General features: G+C 40.1%; 1 protein-coding gene across 1 annotated transcript in view; it reads left to right on the forward strand.

Moving 5' to 3' along the window:
• The first annotated feature begins 14,835 nt into the window (after positions 1-14,835).
• The window catches only part of ST7 (suppression of tumorigenicity 7), a 134,522-nt gene continuing 132,696 nt past the window's right edge, over positions 14,836-16,661 (forward strand). Inside the window, exon 1 of the mRNA XM_005519245.3 lies at positions 14,836-15,129. Coding sequence (XP_005519302.1) covers positions 14,979-15,129 — 151 coding nt within the window. The 5' untranslated portion in view covers positions 14,836-14,978. The remainder of the gene's footprint in view (positions 15,130-16,661) is intronic.

Below are 16,661 nucleotides of genomic sequence, written 5' to 3' on the forward strand. Positions count from 1 at the left end.
TTTGAGTATCAGATTGCTTCCTGATATACCCTATTTTTGGTGTTTCTAAATGTTTTTTAAAATTCTGCTTAAAACAGACACAAACTTGTGTACTTAGGGATTGTAATATCGTTATTGCTTTCATCTGCGTTTAAAAAACATCTGCATATGGAAGTATGCTTAAAACAGGTGTATTTTAGCTTCATATTGACTACAGAGGTTAGAAGAAATTCCAAGACCAGAAATTAATACATTTGTGTGGAGAATTCTTTCCCTGTTATATCTCATTTTGAAAATGGATGTCAAGTATCTAAAAACACAGACTTCATTACAAATGTGGTATAACACTTCCATGAAATGCATAGATTTCATTTTTAATTGGATAAAAACTTGTTTTACAATATGCTACCTACTTATATGCTCATGATGGAAAATTAAACAACTGTTTTATTTTTTAGAAGGCAGGTGTTTATGTACACTCCTAAACCAGTAAAGCTTACACAAATGTTTTATATCTTTGTTTACAGCATGATCTAATTACCTGAAACTTTCAAGTTACAGCATAGCAAGAGAGTCTAGACTTGTACTGAGTATAAAAATGTACATATGAAGTAGTTTGTTGTTTGAATTTGAATAGCAATACCCCAGTATTCTGTTCTTCAGTGCTCTCTTATACAGAGGTATAGAAGTTCTTGAAACTGCTGCTACTTTACAGTACTAAACTGTATAGTAGAAGAGTGGGATTTGTTCTACCACAGTCTTCCTGGATAGTTGCCCTCTCAATTGCCTTTGTAGTTCAGCTCCTGAACCACGTTCTTTTCAAATTAGCTCATAAAAGCTGCTTGTGAGCTAGTAACAAATGCTGAGTCACTGTCAAGTCGGTCTGTCAGTATTAATTAAGATCTAAATAAAAACCCTATTGAAGAATTTCTTCCAACATATTTAAGAACAAAGTAAAAAAAAGGCAGTGAATAGACAGGGGAATTGTTAATGGGCATCAGTGGTGCAAATAACTTCTCTAGCTGTTTAGAATGTCACAAATGACCAGAATCAGCACTGACTAAAAGTCAGAATGCTATTTTTCTTACCTGAAATAAAGAGCTAGTTTTAAATATATTCCTAATAAAGAGGTATTTTACTGTGAAGTACTCTATTACTGTATTTCCCTCTCTGTTCGTTCAGTCCTATGATAGTTTTAATTGCTTATCTTGAAAGAATTGCTTCCTTCAAGTTCAGTTCTACCAGTTGGATAACATAAGTAGATCTGTATTACTTATGTTTTTTCTTGTGTTAATTTTTAGTCTGTGAGACAGCTTTACACCTTGAATATCAAATTTATTAAGTTATAGCTTCAATAAAACCATTTGTAAGTAAATCAGCTATTCTGTTACTTTTTCAAAATGGTGTGCTGTATCATATTTAGCGGTAATGACTCCCCAAATGAAGCTGAGCTGACTATCAGCTGAGGTACATGGCACATTTGGAGTTCTTGATTTCTAGCAAAGTTTTGGTCGTCACTTGCACTTTTTTTTTTGTTTTTATCCCTACCACTTCTAAATTTTAGAGCTTGCTTGGTAGGCTTTCGGGTATTTTCTGTAGGTAAAGCACTTTCTCAGAAATTTTGCTGTGGCAATTGTCTTAATGTGAACTATTATTTGTTTATATTCTATTTTTAAATATAAAAACAAGCTTTGTATTGTTCAATCTTGATGTAATAGACATTATGGCTTGTAAAATGGACTTGTAAAATGCTTGTGTTTTTGAAGTGTATTACATCTTATGTATCTTAGTGCCCCTTTATATGAAGGAATTTTTAAATTCTGCAAGTAAGCAGCTGTTCTTTGTGAACCTCTGCAACAGGAGTGGCAGTTTGGCTTTCAGGTTCTCCTGAGCAGCCCCTTTTTATATGTCTGTCTTAAAATTCATACTGTGGGTAAAATGGAACTTTAAAATAATTACAATTTTCATTACATCGCTACTGCTGCTTATCCCTCTATATGCTGATAAAAGTTCTGCCATCTGGTTCCACTGGGAACACTGCAACACAGTTCATTAGGAAATGGTGACTCAGCCAGGGTTAAAAGCATTGTGAGGCTGAACATCCTAAGAGATATGTTCTCTTTAGGGGATGTCTTCAGCTGCATCTGTGGCAGCAATGTGGTTTGTGCAGTTTGGAAATCCCTCTCATTCCCACATCCCATAGACTGGTTTGGCTGTCAAAGCTGTTTTGGTGCTCTTGAGTTCACTTCCTTTTGGAGAACTCAGAACTGGGACCTGGGCTCTGAGTGTGTACCAGATGCCTTCCGGCTCTGAATGGTGACCCAAATCCATACCAGTGGTTTCTTTCTGGCAGCTTGAAACCACCTACCTATGTGTTGAGGGTGTCTGGAGCTTCAGACAAAACTGGGCCTTCACATTTCTAGACTGTAAATACTGTAGGTATAGAAGTTTCATCAACTGTTCAATTCTGTGGATTTCATTCCTATCATATTGAATTACTTGCTGACACAGACATAGCTTCTGCTGCATTTGTTGACTGGAAAGACTGAAACTGTTCTTCATCTGATGCAACTGTAAACTAGGTTTAGATTAAACTTAGTTTGTTCATAACCTTGAAGTGTCAATTTTTGTGTGATAGTGTCAACTCTGAACTCTTTTTCTTTTTAAGGGGAAAATTTGCATCAGATCTTACCCAAAAAGGTCCGTTTTTTCTTTTACAGCTAAGAAAAAAGGAACTGTGAATAGTCACTTTATTCCTTCTGTGAAAATGTTTAATACTTGCTAGGTTCTCTCATTAGCAATATTTTCCTCTGCTACTGTGACTTACTTACCTGTAACAGGTATTGCTCAGCATGATGTTAGCCATGTGTTCATCAGAAAAAGGGGTCAGAGTGATAATCATTGTCTTAAAGGATACATTTAGACTGCTGTGCATCTTTTCTTTGCATATCAATAAAGTTGTGCAGGGGCAAATCTGTCATATTTATTCCTCTTCAGTCAAGAGGAGCATGTAGGGTCTTCTTTGCCTGACTAGCTGCAGTTTGAAATAATGTCAGATCAGAAACAACTTCAAGCTTATGGGTTGTAAATATACCTACTTAAGTAGGTATGTTGTAGTTGGTTGGATGGTTTGGGAGGATACTACCATATGTCAACAATGATTTGTAGTAATTTCAAGTTTGCCTTTAAATGTGCTTAATAATTTTCAGTTTCAAGTGTACATTGAGTACATTGTACTGTACAGCTGTTCTAAGCATCAGTGAAAGAAATGAGAGTACTTCCTTTAATAAGTAGCTTCCCAGTATGCAACTCAAACTGAGTTACCCTTCAAGATAATTTCAGAATTTATTTTAAAATAGTAGTATAGAAGGCTGAGCTGCAGCTTTGCCATGGCAAGTACCAAACAAGCAGCGTTCTGAAAAAGGGTTCAGAAAAATATGCTCACTATCTCTTTCTTAGGAAGTAAAAGTGCCCCCAGAGGCCTTGTTCAGTTACAGTGCAGCAGTGTGCTTGTGGTTTATCTGGAACCTAAAGTACTTTCTTCAAGCACAGAGATCTGAGTTTTAGTCCCCTGAGGTAAAGAAGGGATCCAGCTTCCCTGGAGCAAATGTACTTAAAATTGGCTAAAAGAAAATGAGGATATCTCCTCTTTTGCAGGTAAAGTGTTTATGAACCTTATTGAAAAGTACAGCCACAAGCTCTCGAGTTCAGGAAAAATACTTGTGTTTCATTCTCTTAGGCTGCTGCGGATGGAAAATGTTTCTTTGTGTCTGCTTGAGCAGCCTCCCTGCCTAGTGTGGTGGGTTTCTTGGGTGGTGGGGTGGTGGTGTTGCATCTGTTGCAGAGGCTGGGTACTAAAAGTTAGATGCCCAAAGGCAAAAACATTGAAATTGTTGCTGTTCTGTGAAGGTGCCAGAAGATCGACCTGTGGAGCAAGGGGCCCACAGATAAGCCCTAGGATTTGGAATGCTCTCATGGAGTGCTGTCATGCTGCCTTTTTCCAGGTAAGGCAGCACATCCAGTTGTAACACAAGATGTGTCAGTAAGATGATAAAAGGTAGAAGGCTGCGATCAGTTATGATTTTCTGTAAGGAAGAAAGGTGCCATGTGGGTTTCCATTCAGCCACAGTTCCTGCTCAGCCTGTGACAGGGAGCCTGATGCTGCAGCTCCAAGGAAAGGGGCAGTTCAATTAAAGTTGCGCTCCAGGAGCATGGGTTTGATGGAGGCTGGCACAGCAGTTGCAGCCAAATCTGCATTGTACAGTGCCTGTGAGCTGCAGCCTCTGCTGCCCACCTGTCTGGGCACATGTGCTGCAAGTGTGGATTGAGCTGTTCTCCCTGTCCTGGCACAGTCTGTCTTAACCCAGGCACAACTAAGGCTGCTGTCCCAAATTCCCTGGTGCCCTTCTGTCAATAACCTGCTATTTGGACAGTGACCTGGGTCTAATCATGCAGTAAGAACTTCCACATAATTTGGAAATTAGGGAAACAGACTTGGAAAAGAAGCAAGGTAATTACTAAATAAATCAATATTCAAAATAGGAGCAGATTTTAAAAATATATACATTTTCAACTTTGCTATGACATGGTTAATATCTGCATGCACACCAGAGTAGAAATTGGAGCTTTCAGGAGCCATTAGCAGTTTTAAACTAAGTAGCAGGAACAAAAATTGCTTTATTCTTTCCTTTTACATGACACGTGATTGTCAAACCAGCTTTCAGATGCTGTAAAACTGGTAAGCTTTGCAAGTCTGTAACTTCACTGTAACAACTGAAACAATAGGTAGCAAAAACTATTAGCCAAAAGGCAGTTTTGATTACAGATTCCAAAGCTGAATATTCAGTTGGAAGGTTTCTGAAAAATAGTGGTGTGAGAAATCCTTCAGTGGAATGCAAAAGCTTATCTTGATTTTTTTTTTCCAGAGTGTGACACCATCAGCTGTATCTTGACTGTATGTGGCAGGACAGGCTTGTCTGCTCTGAAATAAATTGCTAAAGATGATCCTTCCTCTCCAAGTTCTTGTAGGTTTTGGTATTACTAGTATTAAGGTAGATAGTAGGAAAAGATAAATCAACCATCTACCAGATCTTGACCTTTTTTATATTAGCTGTGGGCATAAAGAAAGGCTTTTTCCCATTCTTTTTGCAACATAGTTTATGTATTTGAAGAGCATCTGCAGACTAGCTGTTCGATTAAAGATTGAATACTGCAACTCCAATTTCTACATGAAATCCAATACTCGTAAGTAATTTCCTTACATCCTGCTTTTTGGTTTCTGCTTATTTTGAGATGCTTGTTTTTCCCTGCATATTGTTCATTTCAGCCCTAATGATACTGCAGGCTACTATGATAGTAAGCTGGTACTTGGATTTCCTTTTGCTAGAATCTGATCTTGATTGCAATAATACTCTCTAGTATTATTTTCATCAGCTATTAGGAATTTTTATAATAATGCTAAATAAAGGAGATAAAACCAACCAATCAGACACTTCCAGGTATTTGTACCTGATGTTATCCTTCTCTACTGACAAAGCAGGTACTGGAAGTGTACAAAAAATGAGACCATCTTAATAATGTATCTTAATAAAGTGGACCAGTCAGCACATGAATTCTGAACTGAGAGCATCTTGGAATGAAAAGATGGGCTACTTTGGACTTTTCCAGCGCAATGAACTGAGTCCCTGCTATCTAGGATATTGTGCCAACAACAGGCAACTTGTTTTTCAGTAGGTACTGATGTCAGTTAAAACTGGGGAGTCGAAATGCACCACCCTCTTTTGTGCTAGGAAGCACTTAATATGCTGCTTTCCTACCTTTTTTCTATGGAAAGGAACAGGAATCAATGGTCAGTCAGCTGACAAGCTCTGAGGTGCACCTCAGCTGGTGGAAACTGGATGATAGCTGGTGTAACATCATGCAAGCATATTCTGTATGTCTCAATGTGTATAGGACAGCTCTCCTCCACCAGTTAGCCAGAATTACTTCTGGAGTATCAGAAAAGTGTGAGTCATTCAAGAGCCTGTTTAAAGTTCCTGTAGGCATGTGCTGAAAGGTTCTTTAGCTGTCCTTGGTGCCAGGAGCTGGCTCAATTACAGAAGGCTAGACCTGAGAGATGCTAAGAAAATAAATGCCATATGCTCATGAAGAATTGAAGTGCTGCTCCTGTTCCAAGGCTTTGCTGCAAGGAAATGGTTTCTGCATGACTGATTCTCTGGGTGCAGCAAAATCTGTTAATCAGTAATTAGTGTGTGTCTTTTCCCAGTTCATTACTAAGCTTCCTGGGCCATCATCTTCCCTTTAAGAGCTTGTTTACCTCTCCTTAGCTCTTTCAGCTAGAAACAGTGTGTCTTGCAGTCCTACCAGCAGTTGATATGGTCAGAGTTATTCCACCTGAATGCAAATGAAGAAGGGGGGCAGTGTGCCAGTATATAATTTCCCAAGGAATAAATCCAGCCACCCTTCACCCTCTTGGTAAAATCCTTTTGGATATAGGGAAGTTGCTACCCAGGTTGTAGCTGCTGACAGAGAGTGGTAACCCAGTGCCTGGTGTCAAAACAGGTGATGACAACACTGAGAAACAGGACAGTAGCAGATGTAATCTGGGCAATCTCACAATCAAGGATTATTGTTCTAGGAATCATGAAAGCTATCAACAAAGTAACATACCCAGTAAAAGAGGTTCCCAGGTTATCTGTAATAGTGGGTTTTCAATGCAGCTGATGGGTTTGCTACAACCACATGGCAGTCCTGTGGTGGAGATCACCACAGAAGGTGAGAAGCAACCATTACTGTATCCTTTTCTCAGAATCCTAGTTTTTTGAAGTAAGGAAAAGCCCCTTCAGGACAGCTATTTGTGCCTTGCCAGCAAGGTTAGGAAATGCTGAGCAGAACAGAACGGAAGTGTTATGGTGAAGCTCCCTGCTTGCCTGCCAGGGTTTTCATCTTGTTCCTCTTCCCTGCTGCCATGCAGAGCAACTGATTCAGTCAGCAGCATGAAGACAAAGTGGATTCTTTTCCTGCACTGATGGTGTCTAAACAGAAAATGAAGTGAGCCAAGACTGGAGTCAAACATAAATCAGCATCCCTCAGATGATCAGATGTGTGTTTGTCAGGAACCGAAACAGGAACCAAAAAATTTGTGATGGAACAACCAAGATGAAGATACGCCATTAAAACCAATTAGCCAGAGCAGACTTGGGATTGCCTGTAGGAGAGGCATTCCTAAGGATTTCCAATCTCAAGTGCAGAAGATGAAAGTGTAAAATAGAAAAGATAATGACTTGAGGAATAGTCTGTATCTCATGATAGGAAAGACCTAACAGCTAATTTTCGGGAGGGTGAGAGCGCGAGAAAAATACACAAATATCTCTAGTAAATGAAGCCAAAGAAAGTATTTACTTCCTTTCTGAAAATGGCTGAATAACAGAAGCAGGAATGAAAATAAGTCTTGTTTCTAAGGAATGATGTCTGGGAAGGGCAGAGTATACTGAGAAGGAAAGGAATTTATAAATAAAATTAAATTAATTAAAAATACTACCTTATGCAAGCCCAGAGAAACCCAGATATATAGAAGCACTTTCAAACTGATGTCAGACTGGAGTTCAACAAATGTGATGTTATGTGTGATGTTATCCAGTGATGCCTGAGATCCCACATTAGTGTCTACATTTAGTGTTCTTCCTTCTCCATCACAGCTCTCTGTTTGCAAAAGAGAATATGGACAAAGTCCTTACACAGTCTATGGTACTGTAATGGCAAGTGTCATGAAAGAAACCATCAGAGAATGAGTAATGCCACATCTATAGCAGATTTCAGTAATAAGTAGTAAATGGGGCCAGGGATATATACAGAAAAATGGAACTGCAGATATCCACTGGTGCTTGGAGTACAAACACACCTTGTTCTCAACAAGTGGGTGGCGTATGTGGGAAATGCCAGTGTTTCCTGGGCTGCAGGCACCCACCTCACTCCTACATCTGTGACAGTCTTGGCTAAAGCCAATCACACTCAGCTGTGTAGTAAATTCAGAGTTGCATGGTAAGAGATAATAAGTAGGCTACCAGATAGCAGTAAGTTTTAATGGAGAAAGTAATTTTATATTGTGCTTACCAACAGTAGCAGGTGTGAGAAGGAAGAAAATCTTCTCAATCAGGTGACCTCATCACCTTACCCTTCTGTGTTCTTCACAATCGGAAGGAGGCTGAACTACAAAATTTTTATATAAAAGCATAGATATGTAGAATTCACTTTGGCCAAAGAACACACACTTTATTTGAAAAATGTAGAAGAAAAGAGATACAAACTATTGAGATTAAGAAGAGACGGAAGGCCTACTGTGAAATCAACAAAATTAGTGATTAGGTTAGATATCAGGAAGAAATTCTTCACTGGGAGGGTGGTGAGGCACTGGAAGAGGTTGCCCAGAGAAGCTGTGGATGCCCCATTCATTTCCTGGCAGTGTTCAAGGCCAAGTTGAAGAGGGCTTTGAGCATCCTCATCTAGTGGAAGGTGGGACAGTGGGTTTGAACTAGATTATATTAAAGGACCCTTCCAACCCAAATTCTATGATATGATGTTCCATGAAATTTCTTCTTGAAATTATTTCAGGTAACAAATATGAACATCCCACTGCAATGAAAGATATGCCACTGGCAACAGCAATTAACACTAAGCTTTGTTGTGGGTTGTTGGTCAACCCTGGGCTCTGTACTAGTGGAAGCTTCATTCTCTCTTTCCTGGACCCATCACCTGCCCACATAGGGCCTGAGACAAGCTGCAAGGTCTGTCAGATCCTTCTAATGGAATAAATATATTTTAAAGACAAGGGCTTGCTCTGAAATGCCACTTTTGCAGCCAGGAGACTCTTACTTGAGAAATGGCCATCATGATTTTTCCTTTCCAGAACTTTCTCCGTAACAGACTACATCAGGATCATCAATAAGACTTTGTAAAATGTAATCTGGTACAATGATTGCATCACTACTAAAAGGAGAGGCAGGATGGACTGAATTAAAGGCTGCTGTGGGAAAGATATTTGGATCTGAAGAATGACTGCTGAGTACAGAAGAAAGAATGCTGTGACCCAGCAAGAACAGACCAAGAAAAACTGAAGAACAAAGGGAAGAAAGTAGAATATGATGAAGCCAACATGTAAGACAGACAATTGTTCTATAGTCTAAATTTAAAGACGAGCTCATAGGCACCTTCATCTGTGGAAAGGGTAAGAAGAAGCTCTATGAGGGAGGTTTTCTCAGCAATGGTATACTGGATGGGGGTGGAGAGGAAAGACAAGCAAGCAAAAGAGAAAAGAATTGCATCAGACAAGGCAAAAAGATATTTTTGTTCTTGATTTTGCAAAGGTTTAACAAGATTTGGCTTGGAGCCAAATCTAGCTGTGATATGAGTAAATGACATGCCATTTAGATGCTACCTGTTTCCATGGCTCGTTCAATCCCTTCCTGCCTACAGGCAGAGCTGTTCTTGTCCTCTGTAATCGTTGCCAGCCTCAATCAGCAATAATTACCTGTACATGATCCGGCAAGGTGACTGCTCAGTTTCCTTCCTCTGAATTTCTGGAGATTAAGTAGAATGTAACTGCCAGTGGATTTCTGTACTTCTACCCATGCATAGCAGGTAAAGATGCCGTGTTGCAAATGCTAAAGGAAAAATAAGCTACACTCTGCTAATTGCAGATTTCAGATGGGAGGAGTTGAGACCTTTTTCTCACTTTAAAATGTCTTTTCATTAAATATAATATGAACACTCACTAAACTGAAGATCATGCTGAACATATTTTTCCTTAAAAAAAAAAAAAAGGTTAAGATAGCAATTAGTGAAAAAAGGCCATGTCTTCTACATCTCCCACAAATGCATCTCCGTAAAAAACAAAGAAAAACAAAAAAACCCCAAAAAAAGGAGATTTACTGTTTGGCTTCAGTCCAAAGCATGGATGTGGGGAGCAGAGCTCTTGTCCTTTTCCTCGACCTCAGTAGGGGAGAGAGAAGCCAGTGCTGGTTCCCTCTGGGCTTTTCGCCATCTGTCTCTGCCTCCCTGTTTCTCCCACAGCCTCCCGTGACGTACAGAACATGTGTGGATGCAGATGCCAAATCCTGACTTGTGGAGAGCTCTCTTTTGACCAGGGGCCAACCTTGCAGCTCGCATGATTCCTTTATGAATGCTAAGCACGTACCATCTTGTACAAATACTGACGTGTCTCGATCCACCAGCTTTTGCAAAGAAGCTTAATAAAATGCCTCAATGAATGTGTGTGTCCACTTCACAAAAATACCTAAGTGCTCCTGGGGATATTTCCATGTATTTAAAATAACCCCAAACAATTTGCTTTATCAAATGTGTGTGTTTGGGGTGGGGCACTTCCCCACCTTGATGCCTAAGTGTGGTGACAGGGTGAAACTCCCACCTCATTTTCAGGGGAAAAAGGTAATTAGGCAAAAAAGTAGCAGAAGAAAACAGGTTTGGATTTGGTTTGGTTTGGTTTGGGGGGGTTTTTTTGCTTGTTTTTTTCTTTTTGTTGTTTTTGGAATTTGGTTGGGGTTTTCTTTCTGGTTATGAAATATTTTGAACACTACCCAAAAATACTGAAACTCTGCTTTCAGTTGCACTAGCTATCTACCAACACCTTCTTTAGCCCTCTCTTTGCACTGACATCTGATTCTCAACTGAGCCACTTCTAACCTGGGTTTTGTTACTTGTCTTGCAATTACTGCAGCAGGTTGGTTGAATTTTTTGTCAGTAAAGATCTTAAAACAATTTTCAGGCAGGCTTTCCTCCTTCCCATGCACATTATACAGCACCCTGTTTTCTGGGAGAGTACCCATAGCCATGGACAACATTTTTGTTAATAATGGAAACAATTTTTTTAAGCTTTTTGACAAGTGGTGCTCAAGGCATATTTGACTTTTCCTCATCAGTATTGGTGACGTGTTTTTAAATATTATGGTCTTTAAGCCGAATATTATTCCTGTAATACTGTAATATCCCACTTTTAGAATGGGGAACAGAAACTTCAGCCTGGGCACGCTGTTCAGAAGTCTGTAGTTGCATACTTTTGAAACATCTTTGTTTTAATAAAAATACATAGATTAAATTGTAAACTAATTTTTTATTAATTAATTGTAAAACTGATTTTTTATTTCAGTGTTTCTTAGCATATTTTCAGTTCTCTAGATTGTGACTAAGGATTGTGTGTACTTTAGTTGAAAACAGATTTTTGGCCTGTGATTAAGGCATTTTATGCAGACTTTGGTAAAGTGCTGTGTACAGGATCCCATGAACTCTCCTCCAGTGCTTTCACTCACACTGGCACACTGCTTCTCCACTGCTGGTTCCAGCTTATACTGCCATCTCCAGTTCAACCCTGATATTGTTTAATATGTAGCTGCTAAATATAGCTAAATAGGTGCACTATATGCTTATTATTTATATGGATGTAAACTCACACCTGGATATAGGCATGCATATGTATGCATAGGTAAGTATGTTGTTGTTTTATGTATATCTAGATTTAAAAGTGTTGGGATTATGTTTAATGAGATTCAGTTGCTAATGAGCTGGAGGCCAGGGGGATGTCTGGCTCCTTTGAACCAAGCTGACAGTGTTTCTCAGTGCTTACATATGTATGTGGAGTTCGTGAAGGTCTCATTTCTGCCATTGCTGAATGTCCTTGACTAGTGTGCCTGGCCATCTTTTGGCTGCCAAGACCTCATTGCAATCTTATTTTATAGCCAGGTTCCAAGAAGGTTGCACATTATGGACCTAGAAAAGGTCTGTCATTCTGATCTCCGAAATTATCAGACAAAAGATATTTTAAAGTTTACTAGAACACCCAAACATTAAAACTCCCACTGCTTTGGATCTTGGACTACTTTGGACCCATACAAAGATTGAGTGGGCAAAATTTTCAGACTGGACTTTTGCTGTACAGTGGTCCCATCTCTTCTTTCTTATTTGCCAGGACCCAAGCTCAAGAAAATGTCTCTCTTCTGAAAAGAAACAAAACTTCACTGTACCTCATATATAGTAACTGTCATAGTTTCTGCTTCCTGATTTCATTTAGCAAAGTCATCAACAGTCATATGAGAAACTCTGAACTTGGTTTATGGCCAACAAGTTAGTAGTATTTGCAGTTACAGGTATTATTTTGAGGTAGGAACTGAGGCCTTGTGTGAGAAAACTCTAAACAAGTGAGATAACTGAGTGGAAAATTTTAGCAGAAAGGTAAAACACTGTTTTCAAAATTATTTGTGTCCAATGATTCACTTCAGCTGTATTCTCTCGTATCTTGACTTAGCAAATGAGTGCCTGAAGCCAGATGACACTCAAAATGGTGTCTTTTCATAGTACTGAACAGTTTGCTTCTGACTTGTGAAATACATATTTCAAGGCTTTTTATTTACTTGGAATTTCATTCCAACAGAACTGAGAGACAAGAGATAATTTGTGTTAAATAGAACCTGAACAGTGAACTTGCCTTGAGTGTCAGCCTAGGTGCTTCTTTAATACGAACAGCAGAAATGTAATTTGTCATATGAATGCACAAAGCTAGTCATGAGTCAAGATATCCAGCACATAATTGCTTGTCACCTCACACAAACATTTGGATTTGGACACAAGCTTTTTATTTCCTGAGTTTTTTGGGGGTTTTATTTGGGTTTTTTGTTGGGTTGGCTTTTGGGGGTTTGGGGGGGGTTGGTGTTTTTGTTTGTTTTGACTGTTTTTTTGGTTTGTTTTGTGCCACTGTTTTTTGCTGTTGTGTTCATTTGCTTGCTTGTTATTTTTTTTGTTGTTTTTTTCTTTGTATAGCACCCAATAAGAAATCCTTATTTTATTAAATACTTTATGCTCACTGTAAAAACACTGGAGATCTGGAAGTGAAACGCATAACATTACTGTAAAGCATTAATAACTTCTGTAATTTCAGGGGAATAAGAAGCAGTGGTGCTTAGAGGAAGGAAGGCATAAAATTAATAACTCTGCTTTAAGTGGGCACAGTTCATAGTGTTTTGAGCTTCTGGTAATACAAGAGATATAAAGAAAGCAGAGCTGGAGGAACCAATACAATTCACTCCTGTCTTCCAATAAAATACAATAGAATGAAAAGTTATTTATAATAAGAAACTTTGGAAAAGCCCTATACACCATCTCTATATTTCATACATAAAAGAAATTGGTCATAGTCAGTTTTTTACGATAAGCACTAATATACTGAAAATTAAAATATGTAGAGGAAAATTTATAAAAGTGAAAAATTGCCTGCTGCCTTGGCCTTTTTGCTAATACATGAGAAAATGTGAGAGGAATATTTTGATTTATAAATAACTGCATGATTGAATAAGGTTGAGGTTTTTCAGATGTGACCTAATGTATTAAGAATTTCTTCCCTTTATAACTGGAAGGGGAAGCTGAAAAATTTGAAATGCGGTTTTTGTTGGTATGTAATTAAAGTACAAATGGCCTTTTATGTAGTTAATCTGTATATTCTAATTTTAAAAGTTTTGTGATTTATTAGCAAGAAAAACTTCAGTCAGTCCTGCACCAATATTCTTATATGAAGACCGTGATCCCTTAATCAGAAGATCCTGTCACCATCAAATGCAGAAGACACAGGCAGTGTACCCCATCCAGCTTCAAGTCCTGTAGTAGTCTGGAAGAACAAATTTTGTGCCTTTGCTATCATGAGAAGGCATTGATTTGTACAGCTACAGATGTATTTTGGTTTAATGCTGTTGGGTATTATAAACATTCTAGGAAAGCTACCATGTTTTTCTCTGTGATGACTATTTCTTTGGCAAACTAGAAAATCTCAGTCGGAGTTGACTTTACTACCAGTTGGAGACATTTTCACGGACTTTTTGTTCTTTTGGTAATACTTTATAAATAGTACCTTTTTCTTAAGATGCTGGAGAGTGTTATCCTATTTGATACAGACTGTGGAAACACAGGAGAGATCCAAACCAATTGCAGTATGTGGTGCATATTTACTTAAATGTTTGTAAGCTGTGTGACACCAAAAAAAGCAGAGATCAGCTGTGTTTACCGACCTGAATTTTTATCACATTCTGCTGTCAAATCTTGTTTCATGAATAAATACCTCATTCATGGAAGAAGCCAAATGCATTTCTCAAAAGTACAATTCAATGACTTGAAGTTTATGCCTCACCGACACTATTTGAATGAGATACATCTCTAGTGGGTGCCTTCCCTGCCCTTGGCAGGGGGCTGGAACTACGAATAGGTCCCTTCCCACACATTTATTGCGCCCTACAGTTATCTTCCAGGGAGGACAGCTTTGCAGTTCGGGACTCTGCTGGGTACTGCACACAACAGCACACGCACGCAGGGACTTCTACGCCCGTTTCATTATCCCAGCAAGAAGCTCAGACGAGTCAACAGCAGAAAAAACATCCTACGCGAGTCCTTTTTAGGCTTAAAGTCCCGTTGCGCGGTGAAAATGCCGCCAGAAAGCATTGTTCAAGATCGCAGAGATGTGTGTGGGGGAAGTTGCACGGCCTTTCCGCCCCCCGTGCCCCGCAGCCCCCGCCGTTCCCGCGGCGCTCCCGCGGCGGGGCGGGCGCGGCCAGGGCCGGGGCGAGCGCAGGGGCCGAGCCGCGGGGCGCGGCCGAGCGCGGCTGGGGGCAGGTCCGCCGCTGCCACCGCAGCACGTCCGCAGCCGCTCGGCCGGAGCGGAGCTCGCAGGAGTCCATTTTAGCGGGCCAGCCCTCGCCGCGGCGGGCGGGGGCAGAGGCGGCAGCGCCGGGGGGCAGCCGCAGCGCCTGGCGGGCGGTGCGAGCGGCGGGCGGGGAGAGGCGGCCCGGCCGGCGAGAGGGGGTGAACCATCCCGCAAACACACGCTGAGAGCTCGTGGTAGCAGAGAGCAGCGTTTGCCTTGGTTTCCCCCCACACTCCGTCCCCCCTTTCCCTCCACCACCACCACCACCCCCCCTTTTTTTTTTTTTCCTCTTTTCTCTCCAAAAAACATGGCTGAAGCTGGGACGGGCTTTTTGGAACAGCTCAAGTCTTGCATCGTCTGGTCCTGGACTTATCTCTGGACGCTGTGGTTCTTCATCATGCTCTTCCTCGTCTACATCTTAAGGGTGCCGCTGAAGATCAATGACAATTTGAGCTCAGGTAGGCTGTGATCCGCTGCCCCCGTGCCCTGCCCCGGGGGCGGCTCAGCCGGCGGTGCCGGTGGGGGAGCGCCCAGCGCCGCCCCCTCGGCTGTTCCAGCGCTGCCTTCAGCTGCTTGCACTGTTCCTATTGCACTCCAGCGTTTTTATTAGCCGGGATTAAAACTTTAATTGTGCCGCTGATAAAAATTAGATCCCAGCTACTTTTTTTCCGAATGATAAGTAAATAATAAGAGTGCAAGTTCGCTGGAGGATTACCGCCGTTGCAATGGATTTTGCTTTGGGTGCTCAGACTCGCTAAGGTAGTGTGCCGCTGCTGTACTGAAACAGCAGAAACTTAGGTATTGTTAGCCGGTCTGGACTGAGCACTTAGGTCTTTATCTTGAAACTGCTTATTTCTCCTACCCATCTGCTTTGATAATTTAATTTCTGGGCTCCCCACTCTCCCACCCCCATGCTGGAGAAGACAAATTATTTATGGGGCAGATGAGATGTAACCCGTGTGGCATCCCTGCTGCTGGGAAGTCAAACGTTATCTGAGCGTTTTTCAGCCGTCCCTCTGGCCTGTTCTCATTTGATAAGCCTCTGGCAATTCCAGCATCAAAGAAGACTTAAAAAAAAAAAAAAATACAGTTCAGCATATGGCAGCTTTCACTTTAAGAATAAACACAATTATAAATTGCTTTTATAAGTTATAAACTTTAAATGCAATTTTGGTCAAATTTTCACAATATGTCTGGACAATATCTTGTTTCTTTTGACATTGCCACATGCTGATTAGAACAGGAAGTAATTATTGTTGCTTGATTCTTAATAATTTATGTAACACGTACATCCCAGGTAAACACTGCAGGCCACACTTGTCAAGCAGAAGCGTCAGAATGCTTTATATTATAACTTGAACTATTGCAAAAATCACAGGCATCCATCTGAGACCTAATCAACCCCCTCTGATTTCTTCACGAGTTTGAGCGAACTAATTCTTGATGTACTTTCTCATTTGAAATGTTACTCCAGCTGAGTCATCTTGGGGTTTACTGAAATGTCTCAAAATGCAAGTAAAATGACAGTATGAAATCTTTGAGGAGTTTAAAAAAGGCTGCAGAAAGTCCATGAGTGCCTGATGAAAATGAGTTACGAGGGAGAACGATAGGCACAGTATGGCCTGTATGCATTGTCTATTCCAAAATGGAATTTATTAAAAAATTAGTACTGGTAATTACATGATCATTCTTTGTTTTGTTTAATTTTTAAAAGTTTTTGTGAATTAATGAAAACAGATTTAATTTATTGTGGATCATCTTTCCCCTCTAGCCCACCCAGCTGATTACAGTTGGATTCTACTGCCATTAGTTTAAGGTTGATTGTGAAGTACTGCAGCAACTGATGATGTGGTTCCAATCATATTTATTTCAGTGATGTGAAAGTAAATGTGTAAATGTTGCTACTAAAACTTCTCTGTGACATAAAGAAATAGTAGAATGATTAAAAACAGTGACTGGTATTTTCCCAGAACAAGATTGGTCTGTTGGT

The sequence above is a fragment of the Pseudopodoces humilis genome, chromosome 5, assembly GCF_049639895.1.
Source record: "Pseudopodoces humilis isolate 2021_Gansu_Grassland_sample_001 chromosome 5, ASM4963989v1, whole genome shotgun sequence".
Classification (NCBI taxonomy): domain Eukaryota; kingdom Metazoa; phylum Chordata; class Aves; order Passeriformes; family Paridae; genus Pseudopodoces; species Pseudopodoces humilis.